The sequence below is a fragment of the Macaca mulatta genome, chromosome 13 (assembly GCF_049350105.2).
Source record: "Macaca mulatta isolate MMU2019108-1 chromosome 13, T2T-MMU8v2.0, whole genome shotgun sequence".
NCBI classification, from domain to species: Eukaryota; Metazoa; Chordata; class Mammalia; order Primates; family Cercopithecidae; genus Macaca; species Macaca mulatta.
The window spans coordinates 49938550-49952202 of NC_133418.1; the positions used below are offsets into that span (position 1 = coordinate 49938550).

Consider the following 13653-nt stretch of genomic DNA (forward strand, 5'->3'; position numbering starts at 1 on the left):
GGAAATTACCAATTCCAAGAACAGAAAGCTCCTCACCTTTACAACCTTATATTAGCTCCCCAGGAAATGCTTCACAGGTTTAATTCTATCACTTTTAATCAAGGGCTCACAGGAAAGACTATACAGACCTCTGCACCGTGTAAAGCTGCTGTGTCTTTCACTAACGCTTCCCTAGCCATTCAGTCCCCAGTAGGGTTTAGTGTCAGGAGAAAGTCTGGCTGCCTAGACACACTGTGCTTCCTGTTATAGGCCAATGGGATGAAAATGACTGACTCAAAGAGAGCTATCCTTTTTGCCTTGACTGTCAGGAAGCTTGGAGCTCCGTCAAGTTTGTTTAACTTTAGAGACAGAGTCTTGCTCTGTTGCCCAGGCTGGAGTGCAGTGATGCAATCATGGTTCACTGCAGCCTCAAACTCCTAGGCTGCAGCCTCAAACTCCTGGGCTCGTGATCCTTCCAATGCAGCTTCCCAAGTAGCTAAGACTGTAGGTATGCACCCTTGTACCCAGCTGATTTTTTAATTTTATTTTTTCTGTAGATACAGAGTCTCACTGTGTTGTCCAGACAGGTCTCAAACTCCTGGCCTTAAACAATCCTTCCACCTTGGCCTCCCAAAGTGCTGGGATTACAAGCATGAGCCACCACACCAGGCCTGTCAAGTTTTTCAGTAATCATCTCTGCCAGTTTGATGACTCTTGTTCTAGAAATCTTTTTACTGAAAGCTGAACCAAATCACCAAATCCTTTTAGTAAGCAAGCAGAAAATACATAATACATGAATAAGCAAATGTTCATCACTTGTGTCTACAGGGCACACCCTCTAGGTAGAGGGCTGAATTCAAGTGATCAAATAGGATAAGGAAGTTACTCCGCAAGCATAGAAGCATCAAAGCAAAGGATGCAGGATGGCTGTGGCACAGCTGAACTTCAACTCTTCGGTCTTGGGATATTTCTAACTGATTATCTAGAACCCTCTCTCCAGGCAGCCCTAGATGACCACAGCTAAAAATCCTACCTTTTAGCTTCTAGACCCTAGAAGACCAATTGATTGAACTTCACCTTTCTTAACATGCATGTTCTTGTCCTGAAGATACAATCAGGTCATCTATATATTAGGTCAACACTCCTATTTGGCCCCTTTGACAGAAACTTAGAAAGGACCATACCTTCTGGAAGTCAGGGGCCTTATTATGACTACTTTCGTCTGCTTTAAACCAACCACAGTTGAAACAGGGTGGTGGGATGGGCACAGTGGCTCACACCAGTAATCCTAACTCTTTGGGAGGCTGAGGCGGGAGGATCATTTGAAGCCAGGAGGCCAAAGCTGTAGTGAGTCATGATCACACCACTGCACTCCAGGCCTGGGCAACAGTGCAAGACCCTGTCTCTTAAAAACAAACAAACAAGCCAGAGTGGTGCAAGAGATAGTATACAGCAACAAGAATGCACCACCTACCACCATATGCAACCACATAGGTGAATCTCAAAATACAGTAAAATGCTGGGTGAAAAATGCCAGACACAAAAGGCATCTTTTATATCCTGCATGAGTCTATTTATAATAAGTACAAAAACAGACCTATGCTGTTAGTCAGAATGGTGATTACACTTGGTGGTGGTGGGTAGGACAATGTGGGGCTGGTTCAGGTAATGATCTGTTACTGGATCTGGATGTGGTTACCCGCTACGTTCAGTTTCCCATGTGCATTATACTTCAATTCAAAAGACGCTGGAAGAAAAAAAGGCAGGTGGCACTGACTTGGCCCTAGTTTACCCATTATACACGGTCAACGAGCCAAAGAAGATTAAAGAGGTCAAAAGAGGCCAAACAAAGAGAGACCCATCATTTAAATCTGGCCACACAAACACTTCCAGTGACCCCGTGCTGACACATGCTTGCAACTAAATTTCAAAAGAATTTCATATTTTTGCATTATTCCTTTGCCAGTGTTTTACCACAAATCTCTGACAAGGAAACCAAGGCTTGGAGAAGCGTCCCCAAATCACAGGCCTAGTCCCTGTAAGGCCTATAGCATCCAGTGACCAGCTGATTTCCCTAACCTAGGGCACAGGTGCGCCCATCCTGGGAAAGCCAGGCAACTGCTGTCAGTGACCTCATTAATAATAATGCCCTCACAGACTCCTCCTGGAAAGGCTGAGGCTGTACAAAGAGCAGCAAGTTTATTCTACAAAGTTGCCAGAGCAGGGCGAGATGTTTCTGATAAAAAGAAAAAAAAAGATGAGCCGGGGGAAGACACACGGCAGAACATGGATTCTGTAAGTCTCTGAAAGCCCACTGACCGAAACTGACAGATCTGCTATGCCACTTCTTCAGATGGGACAAGGAACTTATCCTCGCCAGGGCAGCCATGCCACCTCAGGCCAATGCCAGCTCTGACACACTGCAGACTCACAAGCCCGGGGCGGCGGGTAAGCGCAGAGCTGACCAGGGAGGCATACGGGCCACTCCTCCAGGATCCTGTTGCAGTGTTGTGAGTCACAGGACTTCCTGTTCTTCCAGTTCTCACTCACTCTCAGCTGCATCAAGTTACAGCCAGACAGACCTTAAGCAGCAGCACCTGTCCAGGGTCTAGGAGATGGACATTTGGGACACCCAGTCCGGGGTCCTCCTGTCCTCAGACATTCTGCTCCAACTGCGGGGCAGCAGGGGGCTTATGTCCCAGATGCACGTGACCCTGGCACAGTTCACCTGCCAACAGATACTGACTGAGCGCCAAGTTCAGCGTGCCAGGGCTGGGCACTGAGGATACTGGTATAAAGGAGACACCGGCCTCTGCCAGCAAGGGGCTCAGTCTATTGGCAGGAGACAGATACATTAATAAGTAATTACAAACTGACGGGAAGGGCAGAGCAATGGGCAGCTTCTTTTACAGTAATAAAACATGGATTTACAATCACTTAAATCACATACATCAATGTGAATCTGAGGAGTGTTTGTCTTGGTTAGAAATGTGTGTGTGTTGGCCTCACTGCCCAGAATGTCCCCTCCCCTTGTCTAACAAACTCCCACTTACCCTCCATAGCCCAGCACAAATGGCCTCTCTCCAGTCATAGCAGCAGCTATCTCAATACTAGAGATATAATAGGTGCTCAAGAAACCTTTGTTATAGTTATACACAAGGGGCTATGGGAACACCAAAGAGAAAAGTTGGAAAAGTAACTTGGTGAAGGGGAAGAGCTGGCTGCTCCTGACTGACCAGGTGCTCTATGTCGGACCTTGCTCTTCAGGCCTGTGCCACACTGCATGGGATCCCCGCAGCAGCATGGTTTCCTCCCAGTCTACCTGTCTGCCCTGCCTAGGATGCTAGGTCCCCTAGAAGTCAGACTCCGCCTACCCCTCGACAGCCCCAGGCCAGGGACGAGAATCTGCCTCTGAGCCTCTTGTCCCACAGTGGCATCTGAACTCCCCACTCCTGTCTGCTGCCAGCGGTCCCCTTGCTGGACCAAATGCCTCTGGGTCTGTCCCAGTCTGCCCCATCCACCCCAAGATCGCACCCACCACAGGCAAGGTACCCACACTTCCCTGTTTACCCAGGACAATCTCAGTTTACACCTGTGCTCACGGCATAACTACTACTGACAGTGCTTTCTTCCATTCTAAAAAGCGGCTCAGTTTGGACAATTAATTAGGGCGGCCCCCTAGACACAGCTAAGTAAATCCTGCCTTTGAGCTTGGGAAACTGACACCTAAAATGATAAGCGTTCATGCTGCACAAATGGTGTTTTAAAAAAACATGATGGGGATCAAGAAACTGGGTTCCAGATCTGGGGCTTATCCTATGTGAACTTGGGCTGGTCCCTTAGTACACAATATCTGGTTTCCTTAACTGTAAAATGAAGGGTTTGTTTAGACTATGTGGTCCCAAAGGTCCCTTCCCAGCTGATACCTGACTCATATCCCATGAAACTGAAACATAAATGACTGTCTCTAGTTGTCCCTGCAGCTTTGTGCTGGGGGTTAAGGGCACTGGCTCTGGAGTCAGACTGTGTGGGTCTGGATTCTGACTTGCCATGGGGCAAGGTACTATCTATCCTATTCTGTGCCTGGTCTCCTCATCTGAATAATAGATAATAACAGGACCTACCTGGAGGGCAGCTTGAGGGTGGCCTGTGTTACTATACATAGAGCTGATGGGAAGAGGCTACAGGACTTCGTGGAGGGGACTGAGACAGAAAAATTTGGGAGGAAACAGGAAGCAGGAAGAGGAAGTCCCTCAAATGGGAAAGAAGGAAAAGTGGCAGCTTCGAATGCCCTCATTTAACCCTAATTAAAGCTGTCAGATGGTTCATCTGGCTTTATTCCTTCAGACAATATGGAGATGTCAGAAGGAAGGGATTGGGAAAAGGCCTTTTAAGAACATGGACCACCTCCAAGCATCCAGGGCAGAAATGGTGGAAAGGCAGGAAGGCTGGGTGGGCGGGAGGTGGGTGGGCCCCAAGGGCTTCCAGAGCCAGGTTCTGAGAGCCTGACTCACTCTCCTGGTTAATGCTGAGATAAGGTTTAACCAAGGCGGGAAAGAATGTCCGGGAAATGCTTAGAGATCCATCTGCAAACAAAATGAGTGACCACCCCTAAAAGAGGGCAGCATTTTAGGGGAAATGAGATTCTCTGTTCACTGGAACAGGGCCAAGACTCCTGACTCCTGACGTGGATAAGGCAACGGCTGTTCAAGAGGTGGGATGGAGGATATGGGTTCCACATGCAGAATCCCCCTGGGCTTCATCAAGAACCCAGGGCACCCTGGGCTCAGCTCAACAGCTGTATGAGAGGCAAAGAGCTGTCTGCCAAAGCCCAGGATGCCCAGGGAACCTCACCCAATCTGCTGAAAAAATGTGAGAATGCCCATTCCCTTCTGTGAAATTCCAGGGGTCGGTGGGGCCAAACCTATCATGGCGGGTCCTGTGACTCTTCAGCACAGGGCACTGCAAATGATTTCCCCTGTGGAAAGCTGGGGTCTGGGAGAGATGTGAGGATGAGTGAACAAGTATTTAATGACAAACTCCACAGCACAAGAATACGAAATTCCAAGTAAGCAGCCTCCACAACTGCCCTCTGAAGCCTCTGCTCTTCTCTGGGTTAGTTACTGGGGAGAGAGAGGTTAGGCTTCTCCAGTGAAAAGGAGCTGGAACTAACACTGATCATTCAGCACAGCTGTGTCTCCTGCGGCATCGCAAGGATGCTTCAACCTGAGGCGCAATGTCCCAGGCATCCCAGAGACCTCGAATGGGGGTGCCACCTCCGTAGAAGACCAGAAGAAAAGCAATTTAGAGGAAGAGCTTAAGGATGGATCTCCTAAGCCCAGGAAAAAGAAGGTTTTAGAAACCTCTACAAAGAAGCAGGGTGGGTGCATCCTTCTTCCCTGGCTTCAGGAACTTTCCATCCTTCTGACTTCTCTGTCCTCTGATTCAATCCAATGTCAGACAGAGACTCAAATGGACCTGAAACCACTTACTCTAAAAGAAGCTATTGAGAGTTATCCAGGGTAAAGCAGGGCCTCTTTTTGCTCCTGTCCAGGCGGACAGTGCAGTGGGACATCTAAGACTGTGTCCCTCATTATGTACAGACGCTCCGACTTACAATGAGGTTATGTCCCGATTAGTAAGTCAAAAATGCATTTCATACACCTAACCTACCATCAAACACAAAGCTTATTTTACAATAAAGTGCTGAATATCTCATGTAATTTACTGAATACTGTACTGAAAGTGCAAAACAATGGTTATATGAACACGAAAGTACAAGTTCTACTGAATGCGTATCACTTTTGCACTACTGTAAAGTCAAAAAAATCATTAAGTTGAACCATTGTTAAGTACCAATACTTAATACGTAAAGCATTGACTATATGTCAGGCACAGTTCTCAGAGCTTCACACTTTTTAACCCTCTTTCTCTTTCATTCTTACAAATACTATATTAAAGTGTTATCCAAACAATCTTTACATTTTATCAGGAAAAGAAACTGAGGCCTAGAGAGGTTGAATAACTGACCCAAGCTCACACTGCATGTTATGCAGACAGCCAGAGTTCAACCCCAGGGAGCCTGACTCCAGCTCATCAAACAGCCTCTCCCAGTAACTGTCAGGCTGTCCCTCAGTGGATGTCACTGACGTCTCTCCTCTACTCCCCGGCTCAAGTGCCTTCTGAGCTCCCACTACACCAGCTCACATGTCTGCCTTGTTGGGAAGCCTGGCTCATGCCCAGCCTCCATGGAAACTCCAGCAGCACCAGGGTGAGCATCTCCCAAGGACAACTGAGCAGACTTCTCTTGCTGGCTTTGCTGGCTTTCTGGAGCACTTGTATTGCCCACATTTCTCGGGTTGAAAATACAGAAACAGCAACTAGCTCCTGTCCCCTGAAAACCTGCCCCCCAGCAAGGGACTGTGGGCATCTGCAGACTGCTGTGAACTGTAGACCTCATCTTAAGTTCATCTTTTGTAGAAGCCCATTTCCCACTATGACCATCCCATGACATGGCACACTGTTGAGAACTCAGGGCTCTGGTCCCAACTAGGGCTACTAACTTGCTGTATGACCATCAGCAATACACCTGAAAACTGAAGGGGGTGGGGGGTATGGACCATGTTCTTCTAAAGCAGTTTCTCAAACTTGACACTGTAGACATTTTGGGCCAGGTAATTTTTTGTTGTGGGGAGCTATCTTGTGCATGGTGGGATATTCAGCAACATTCCTAGCCTCTCTTACTAGATATCAGTAACACACACTCATCCAAACCTGCCTCTGCTTACTACATGTAACACACACTCACCCAAACCGTTTTGACAACCAAAAATGTCTCCAGACACTGCCAAAGTCCACTGGGGGGCAAAATCACTCCTAGTTGAAAACTACTGCTCTAAATGAAGAATTTTTAAAAGATAGGCTTTGTCTCTGGAAATCTGAGTAAGGTGGACATTCTTGCTCTTTATGATAGGCTGGGATAGCCCCTCACCAAAAAAAAGTATCTGTCCCAAAATGTCAATAGCACCAAGGCTGAGAAAACTGTTTTAGAGATAAGCAGAAAGAGCCACTCCAGCGCAAAGAAGAATGATGTGTGATCCACAGAGTGTGATATGAAGACGTGTCCAGTGAGCTATGGGATTTAATTTGCCACACCCCAACCCCCACAGCTTTGAAAAGGCAAAGACAGTCAACATACAGTGTTGGAAAACAAACCAAACCTGCTGACTTCAAAGCTCAACGAGGATAGATAATGAGGAACCTCTTATCAAGATTTGGTTTTTTAAACCGGAAGTATCTGAACAAAGGAAGCCAGTTTTCTGGGGCTCCAAGGTCTTTCAATTATCAGATCTCCTTACTCCCACTGCCAACTGTGGTTTGTGTTGCTCTGATTCCCCCTGGAAAAAGACTTCCAATTGCCCCAAACTCCCCTGGGTACTGGAAAAGTTCATCTTTGAAAAGTGATGTTTAAAAAAAGCCTGGGCACAGTGGCTCACGCCTGTAATCCCAGCACTTTGGGAGGCTGAGGTGGGCAGATCACGAGGTCAGGAGATTGGGACCATCCTGGCTAACACAGTGAAAAACCCCGTCTCTACTAAAAATATTTAAAAAATTAACCGGGCGTGGTGGCGGGCGCCAGCTACTCAGGAGGCTGAGGCAGGAGAATGGTGTGAACCTGGGAGGTGGAGGTTGCAGTGAACTGAGATCACGTCACTGCACTCCAGCCTGGGCAACAAAGCAAGACTCCATCTCAAAAAAAAGAAAAAAAATGCTAGGCGCGGTGGCTCATGCCTGTAATCCCAGCACTTTGGGAGGCCAAGGTGGGCAGATCATGAGGTCAAGAGATCGAGACCATCCTGGTCAACATGGTGAAACCCCATCTCTACTAAAAATACAAAAATTAGCTGAGTGTGGTGGTGCGCACCTGTAGTCCCAGCTACTCAGGAGGCTGAGGCAGGAGAATCACTTGAACCCAGGAGCTGGTGGTTGCAGTGATCTGAGATTGCACCACTGCACTCCAGCCTGGTGGCAGAGTGAAACTCTGTCTCACACACACACACACAAAAAGTGCTTCTTAGCTCTCTCTGACATAGAAGTTTGGCAATATAAACAAATGGATGGTTAACGAAAGCTACAAAGTATTCCTACTATCATCAGTTGTCTTCTGAGCAGAGAAAGGGACAGAGTTAGGTTAACAAGATGTTACAAATGAAACAAATAGAGTGAATTGTACCTGTCAATGTCAGTTTGCCCAATCAAAGTTAACGTAGACAAAAATATTAAAGTTTTAATCAGCAATTTACTCTTGATAGTCTAATCCCATACGTGCGGACTCATGGCACACAGTAGGTGTCCAAAATGTGCCAAGGTTTCTTGAGGCCTCTAACTCCCACCCCACTCATGGTAATTCATTCTTTTGACTTAGCGGCCATAAATTATCTCTTCCTGGAGCTTTATCTCTCTAGACAACTGAAAAGTGTCTGGGTTTCTGTCTCCCACATCACACTCAGAGGGCCTTGCACTCACTGTACAAGCATTAAAATTCTTGGCTTTCTTGACTCTTGGGGTCTCTGTTAAATCTTTTCGCTTCCAAGATATTCCTCTCAAGCCCAGCATTGAAGATCACCCCTTGCTCATACAACAAGGAGTCTACATGAACTATGTCTATACAGGATTCCAGTGCAAATGTCACCAGTCTATGTGTATTAAAACAATTTGGTCAATGGCTAGAGGAAGGAGTATATACTTCATTTTTTCTCTATGGTTAACCCTGATTCTCCATTCTTAAGAGACAAAATCCTGCATCTTGTATACTAACTTATCTCAATTAATAGAAAGAATCCTCTATCTGTCCACAGGGAGGACACACAGTCTTGATTGCTGAAGGACAGGAAACTCCTCCCTTTCTCTCTCCCTCCTCAGAACTGGACTCAGGTCATGCTTTGGATGAAGAGATAGCTGAGAACTGTCCCTCCCTCTAAGTGTCCACCCATATGCCATCCCTTTAGCCTAAGACTAGCCGCCCGCGCCCAGCTCCTCCACTTCCTGCAGCCCTGGTTTAGCTTCTTTCTCCAGAAAGGTCTCCTCCTTTACTCTTGTACTCACTGAGCACCTCACCAGTGGCCAGGAACGGCAGCAACAAACCTAACAGCCGAGATTCTCCCTGCCCTGAAGAAGGAACGCGAACCGAAAACCACCGACTCTAACAGATGGTGGAATGAAACAAATGTCATGCAAGGTTCAAACACACTAATGTTGGCACCCAGGATCGGGAGGAGGCAGAAAGAAAATTAAGAGAGGAAACCGCATTTGAGCTGGAAGGGGTTAAGTGGAAAGAAGCCAAGCAGAGTTCAGGGCCACAAAAATGGCAAGGGCAAAAGGACCCAGTGTGAACAGGCAAGACAGAGGAATGAAAGCATGGAGAGGAAGATGAGGCTGAGCTGGGGGGTAGAAGCGAGAGGCAATGAAGAGCTGTAGAGGGCTCCTGAAATGATCCAGTCTGGCTCCAGAGTTTTAGGGACACCCTTAGGAGGCCTCCAAGGTAACCCAGAGACCATTTAACAAAGAGAGTTGATGAAAATGAATCCAGGACTCTCAGCTGGAATTGCCAGAGGGTACTGGTGCCACTTATCAAACCAACAGAAGAGCTAGTTCCACCTGTGGTCATGATGGGTGGGGGTGCTACCAGCAGCCAGGAGTGGGCGTGGGCACAGGCCCATGCCAGGAGCCTGCTCACGTTCCCCAGAGACAGGCGAGTACGTGCTCAAGAGCATGGTGCTCTAAAGCCAAATGCATGGCTTCAATTCCCAGCTCGTACAGAAAAGCTGGTGACCTTGGGCAAGTTACCCCTTGTCCTCAGTTAAACAGGGATGCTAATAACAATCAGTCTTTACCTCATGGGATTGATTTGAATGTTAACAAGCTGACATACCTAAAGAGCTTAGAACAGTGCCAGGTACATAGTAGGTGCTCTGCAGTCACTCCTGAGTTCCAAAGTGTCAACTGGCAAAAGTGAGCAAATAACCCTTATTCTCATCTCTCATGCCCCAAAACACTGGGCTTGTCCATCAGGATATGACGAGTGACCTCATTGGGCAGGTGAACCCAAGCCTTCCTTGTCCTCACACTACAACCCAGAATATCTTATCAGAAGGAGATTTTGGCCGGGCGCGGTGGCTCACGCCTGTAATCCCAGCACTTTGGGAGGCCGAGACGGGCGGATCACGAGGTCAGGAGATCGAGACCATCCTGGCTAACACGGTGAAACCCCGTCTCTACTAAAAAATACAAAAAACTAGCCGGGCGAGGTGGCAGGCGCCTATAGTCCCAGCTACTCGGGAGGCTGAGGCAGGAGAATGGCGTGAACCTGGGGGGCGGAGCTTGCAGTGAGCTGAGATCTGGCCACTGCACTCCAGCCTGGGCGACAGAGCGAGACTCCGTCTCAAAAAAAAAAAAAAAAAAAAAAAAAAAAGGAGATTTCAGAAGGGTCCAAATCAAAAGGTCTTTTCAAAAGACTCTAAAGTTATACTAAATTTTCAGTCTTCCCTCTTAATTCTTCTTTCCAACGGCAGCTCAGAAAGATGGTTCCAAGATACTCTCTGAGTTTTTCTCTGCTTTCTATGTAACTGCCACTAAGCTGGGAGTCAAATCCCAGGTTCTGACACCTACTGAGTTAAAGGCCTGATTCAATTCTGCCCCCATTGGTAGTTTAGAGGAAATACACCCAAAGGTCCTCAGGGACACTTCTGAAACTGACAGGTGGCTGCAAGGGTAGAGAAAAGAAGCCTACAGGAATGACAGTTGCACACTGCAGTGCTTAATCATCGCAACTCCATAAGTGGACAAGTCTACTGTTATTATTGCATTTTACAAAAAGAAACGAACGGGCTGTCCAAAGAGGCTCAGGGTGCTATAGTTAATAAACCACAAGACAGGGATTACAACTCATTTCCAGATACCCTCGCTAATTCCCGTTCCACTCTGGGAGCAGACAGATGACCCCCATTCCAAGATTGAGAGTGGTATAACTCCCACGGGGTTCCAGTCCTAGTGCCCTCCTCTGGTTTGAGTACATTTATGCAAGGATTCAAATGTCCTGGGGTAATCCCCAAAGGAGAAGAACTCCCTGGGATTAAGGATGCTTCACTGTGTATTTTAGGACTTGCCAAGAGATGATAGCCTTCCCCAAGAGTTCTTGGAAGTTGAGAAGTTACCAAGATCCTGCCAGCTCAAATGCACGTTTTTAAGTAAACTGAATCAAGGTGCAGAGCCACATCCCAGGAATTAGAGAATAACAGCCATTTACAAACAGTAAAACCCAAGTAAACCAACCGCCTCTGCTCGCTCCTCCAGACTTGAGGCTGGGTAACTCCTGCTTTTCTCGGAGGTTCACGCGCCATCGCTACATTAATATGCCTCCTATGCCCTCGGGACCGCCAGAATGGGAATATGAGCAGGTTGTCGCACAGAACGATAAAGGCAAGACATTTTCCCAAAAATATGTTCCCGTCAGACATTGAAATTTCAAGTATGTAACTGAGCAACACACAGTTGCCTCACAGCTCTAAAACAACCTCCCTCCCGCTAATCCCTTCCCAACTTGTCCCCTACCTCAAATCGTAGCCCAGGCCCGGGCCAGGAGCCAATCCCCTAATCCCAGGCATTTCAGAAACTCAATTCTGAGGGCGCCCCTGGCCCTGCCCGGCCCCATCCCCACCCCCATACCCTGAGGCGGGGAATGAGAGATTCTCTGCTTGGCCTGAGGCTCTTTCTTATGTAAATGAACCGGCCAGGACGAGCGTTCAGCCGTAGGGAGCTGCAGAGAGCGAGGTGGGCACAGACAGGTCGAGGCCTAAGGGGAAAAAAACCGCATTTTCGGAAGGCACAAATCTCAAGAATCTCAAGTAATCCAGGAACGCGTAGAGTTGGCCCTCTCCGAGTAACTTCTGGGGCAAACCAGAAAGTAACAACCAAAGTCCTCCCCTGAGACTCGGAGGCAGGCCCTGAGGACACGAGGCTGGGCGGTCCCGAGGTTGATTTGGGGGGGCGGGGGTTGATGGGGGACGCCCCTCGCCGAGCCTCAGTTCCGGGCGCCACAGTTCCGGGGAGGGGGCGCGGCGGGCGGAGTTCCTCTGCCCCTTTCCTACTCCTTCCCGGATCAGCTTCTCCCCAAGCCCACCCCCGCAGGGCCGCAGGGAAGGAGAAGGGAACCGCTGGTCTCCTACAGGCGGTCCGCGAGCGCAGACTGCCACCGGCGGCCCCACGCGGCAGCGGAGCAGCCTCCAGCAGCCACGATTCTCTCCACGTGCTCTCGCCGGAACTCGCGCTGCAGAAGGGGGCTCCCTCCCACGTGGGCGCAGCAATCCCTGAGTACCTGCGGGGTTACCCGCCCCTCCAGTAACAGGGAAAAAGGGGTTGAGGGAGAGAGCGTGAGCGCGTGCGGGAGCTCAGGGAGGGAGAGCGCCAGGCGGAGCGCGACCCCGGCTCCCCGCCCGGGCGCACTCGCCGGCCATGCCTAGCGGACGTGGCTCCTGGCGCCCAGGAGTGTCCCGGCTGCCCAAACTTTTTCCGCGTCCCGGGCCCCGAGTAGGGAGGGAGCAGGTCCCCGCAGGGTCGAGGAAAAGACTCCTGGAGGCCACGCCACTTTGCCGGAGCCCAGCCTGCCGCCCCGCCCGCGCTGACTTACCTTCTGCACTTGGTCATGGTTGAGCTCCGTGAAGAAGTAGGCGAGCAGATGCGAGGCAATCATTCTGCCGCAGCCCGACGGCGCAGAGTTGGGAAACCGAAACGGGGGCGCGAGCGGGGAGGCGGGTGGCGCGGTCCGACTGCTTTGTGCTGGGGCTCGGCTGCCGGGCCGGGAGCTGGGAGTCCGAACGACGCACAAAGAGGGCTAACGGCTAGGGTGCGCCCGGCTGGCGGAGGGCGCGGGTCTCCAGAGACGGGATTTTGGTGTCACAACTGCTACCAGGCGCCTCAGTTCTCTCCTGGCGGCGTGTCCGGTTTTCCCACGTCAAGGCGCTAACTTCGGCCACAGGATCACTGAGGCTCAACTTGAAAAGAATCGCAGCCCGGCTCCACTCCGGCAGTGGGACCTCTCTGGTTCACAGGCGCGTGGCTCCGGCCCGCGGATTTTCTTAGCTGGGTGACACGATGTTGCCAGCGGCGGCCCGGGACTCCTGCGCCGGAGTTTCATGCAACAATGTGGCTTATTGAGGGGCTGCCGGCCCGCGGGCCTCCGGGTCAGTGACGTGCGCACGCCCATTGGCTGCGCGGGGAGGGTGTGTGCGCCCGCGGGCCGCCCGCCGCAGCGTCGCGGCCAATCAGCGCTCACGGCTCGCGGGCGCGGCCGCTCAGACACCCGAGCCGGCTGCCTGTGGAGGCGCGCCGGGGGCGGGGGGCGGGGGCGGGGCGGGGCGCCTGAGATGGGACGTGTGGTCCGTGGCTAAAGGCTAGGACGGAAAGGCGCATGAGCCACCGCCGCGTCAGGCTCGGCTATGGGTGGGGGGAGCGTGATCGCGGACCCGAGGTGTGGGGCGACTGGAAAAACGGGTCACTGGACCAGCGCACACCCTGTGCGTAGAGACACTGTCTGGCATCTCGGGATCATGTGAGGGGCTCCCATTGCCCAGTCACACGTCTAAAGCATCCTAGTTCTTACCTATTGTAGCACGGCTG

At 50.2% G+C, this 13653-nt stretch overlaps 1 protein-coding gene and 1 long non-coding RNA gene across 6 annotated transcripts in view; one reads left to right on the forward strand and one right to left on the reverse strand.

Moving 5' to 3' along the window:
• The window catches only part of LOC144333726 (uncharacterized), a 29571-nt gene extending 26650 nt beyond the window's left edge, over positions 1-2921 (forward strand). Inside the window, exon 4 of the long non-coding RNA XR_013402677.1 lies at positions 1946-2921. This is a non-coding gene — a long non-coding RNA (uncharacterized LOC144333726). The remainder of the gene's footprint in view (positions 1-1945) is intronic.
• The window catches only part of HK2 (hexokinase 2), a 57150-nt gene extending 43786 nt beyond the window's left edge, over positions 1-13364 (reverse strand). Inside the window, exon 1 of one of the 5 annotated variants that reach the window (XM_001111706.5) lies at positions 12665-13364. In XM_001111706.5, coding sequence (XP_001111706.1) covers positions 12665-12727 — 63 coding nt within the window. In that variant the 5' untranslated portion in view covers positions 12728-13364. The other 4 variants (XM_077959163.1, XM_077959161.1, XM_028832352.2 and 1 more) reach the window with 4 other exon arrangements.
• Positions 13365-13653: the final 289 nt, after the last annotated feature.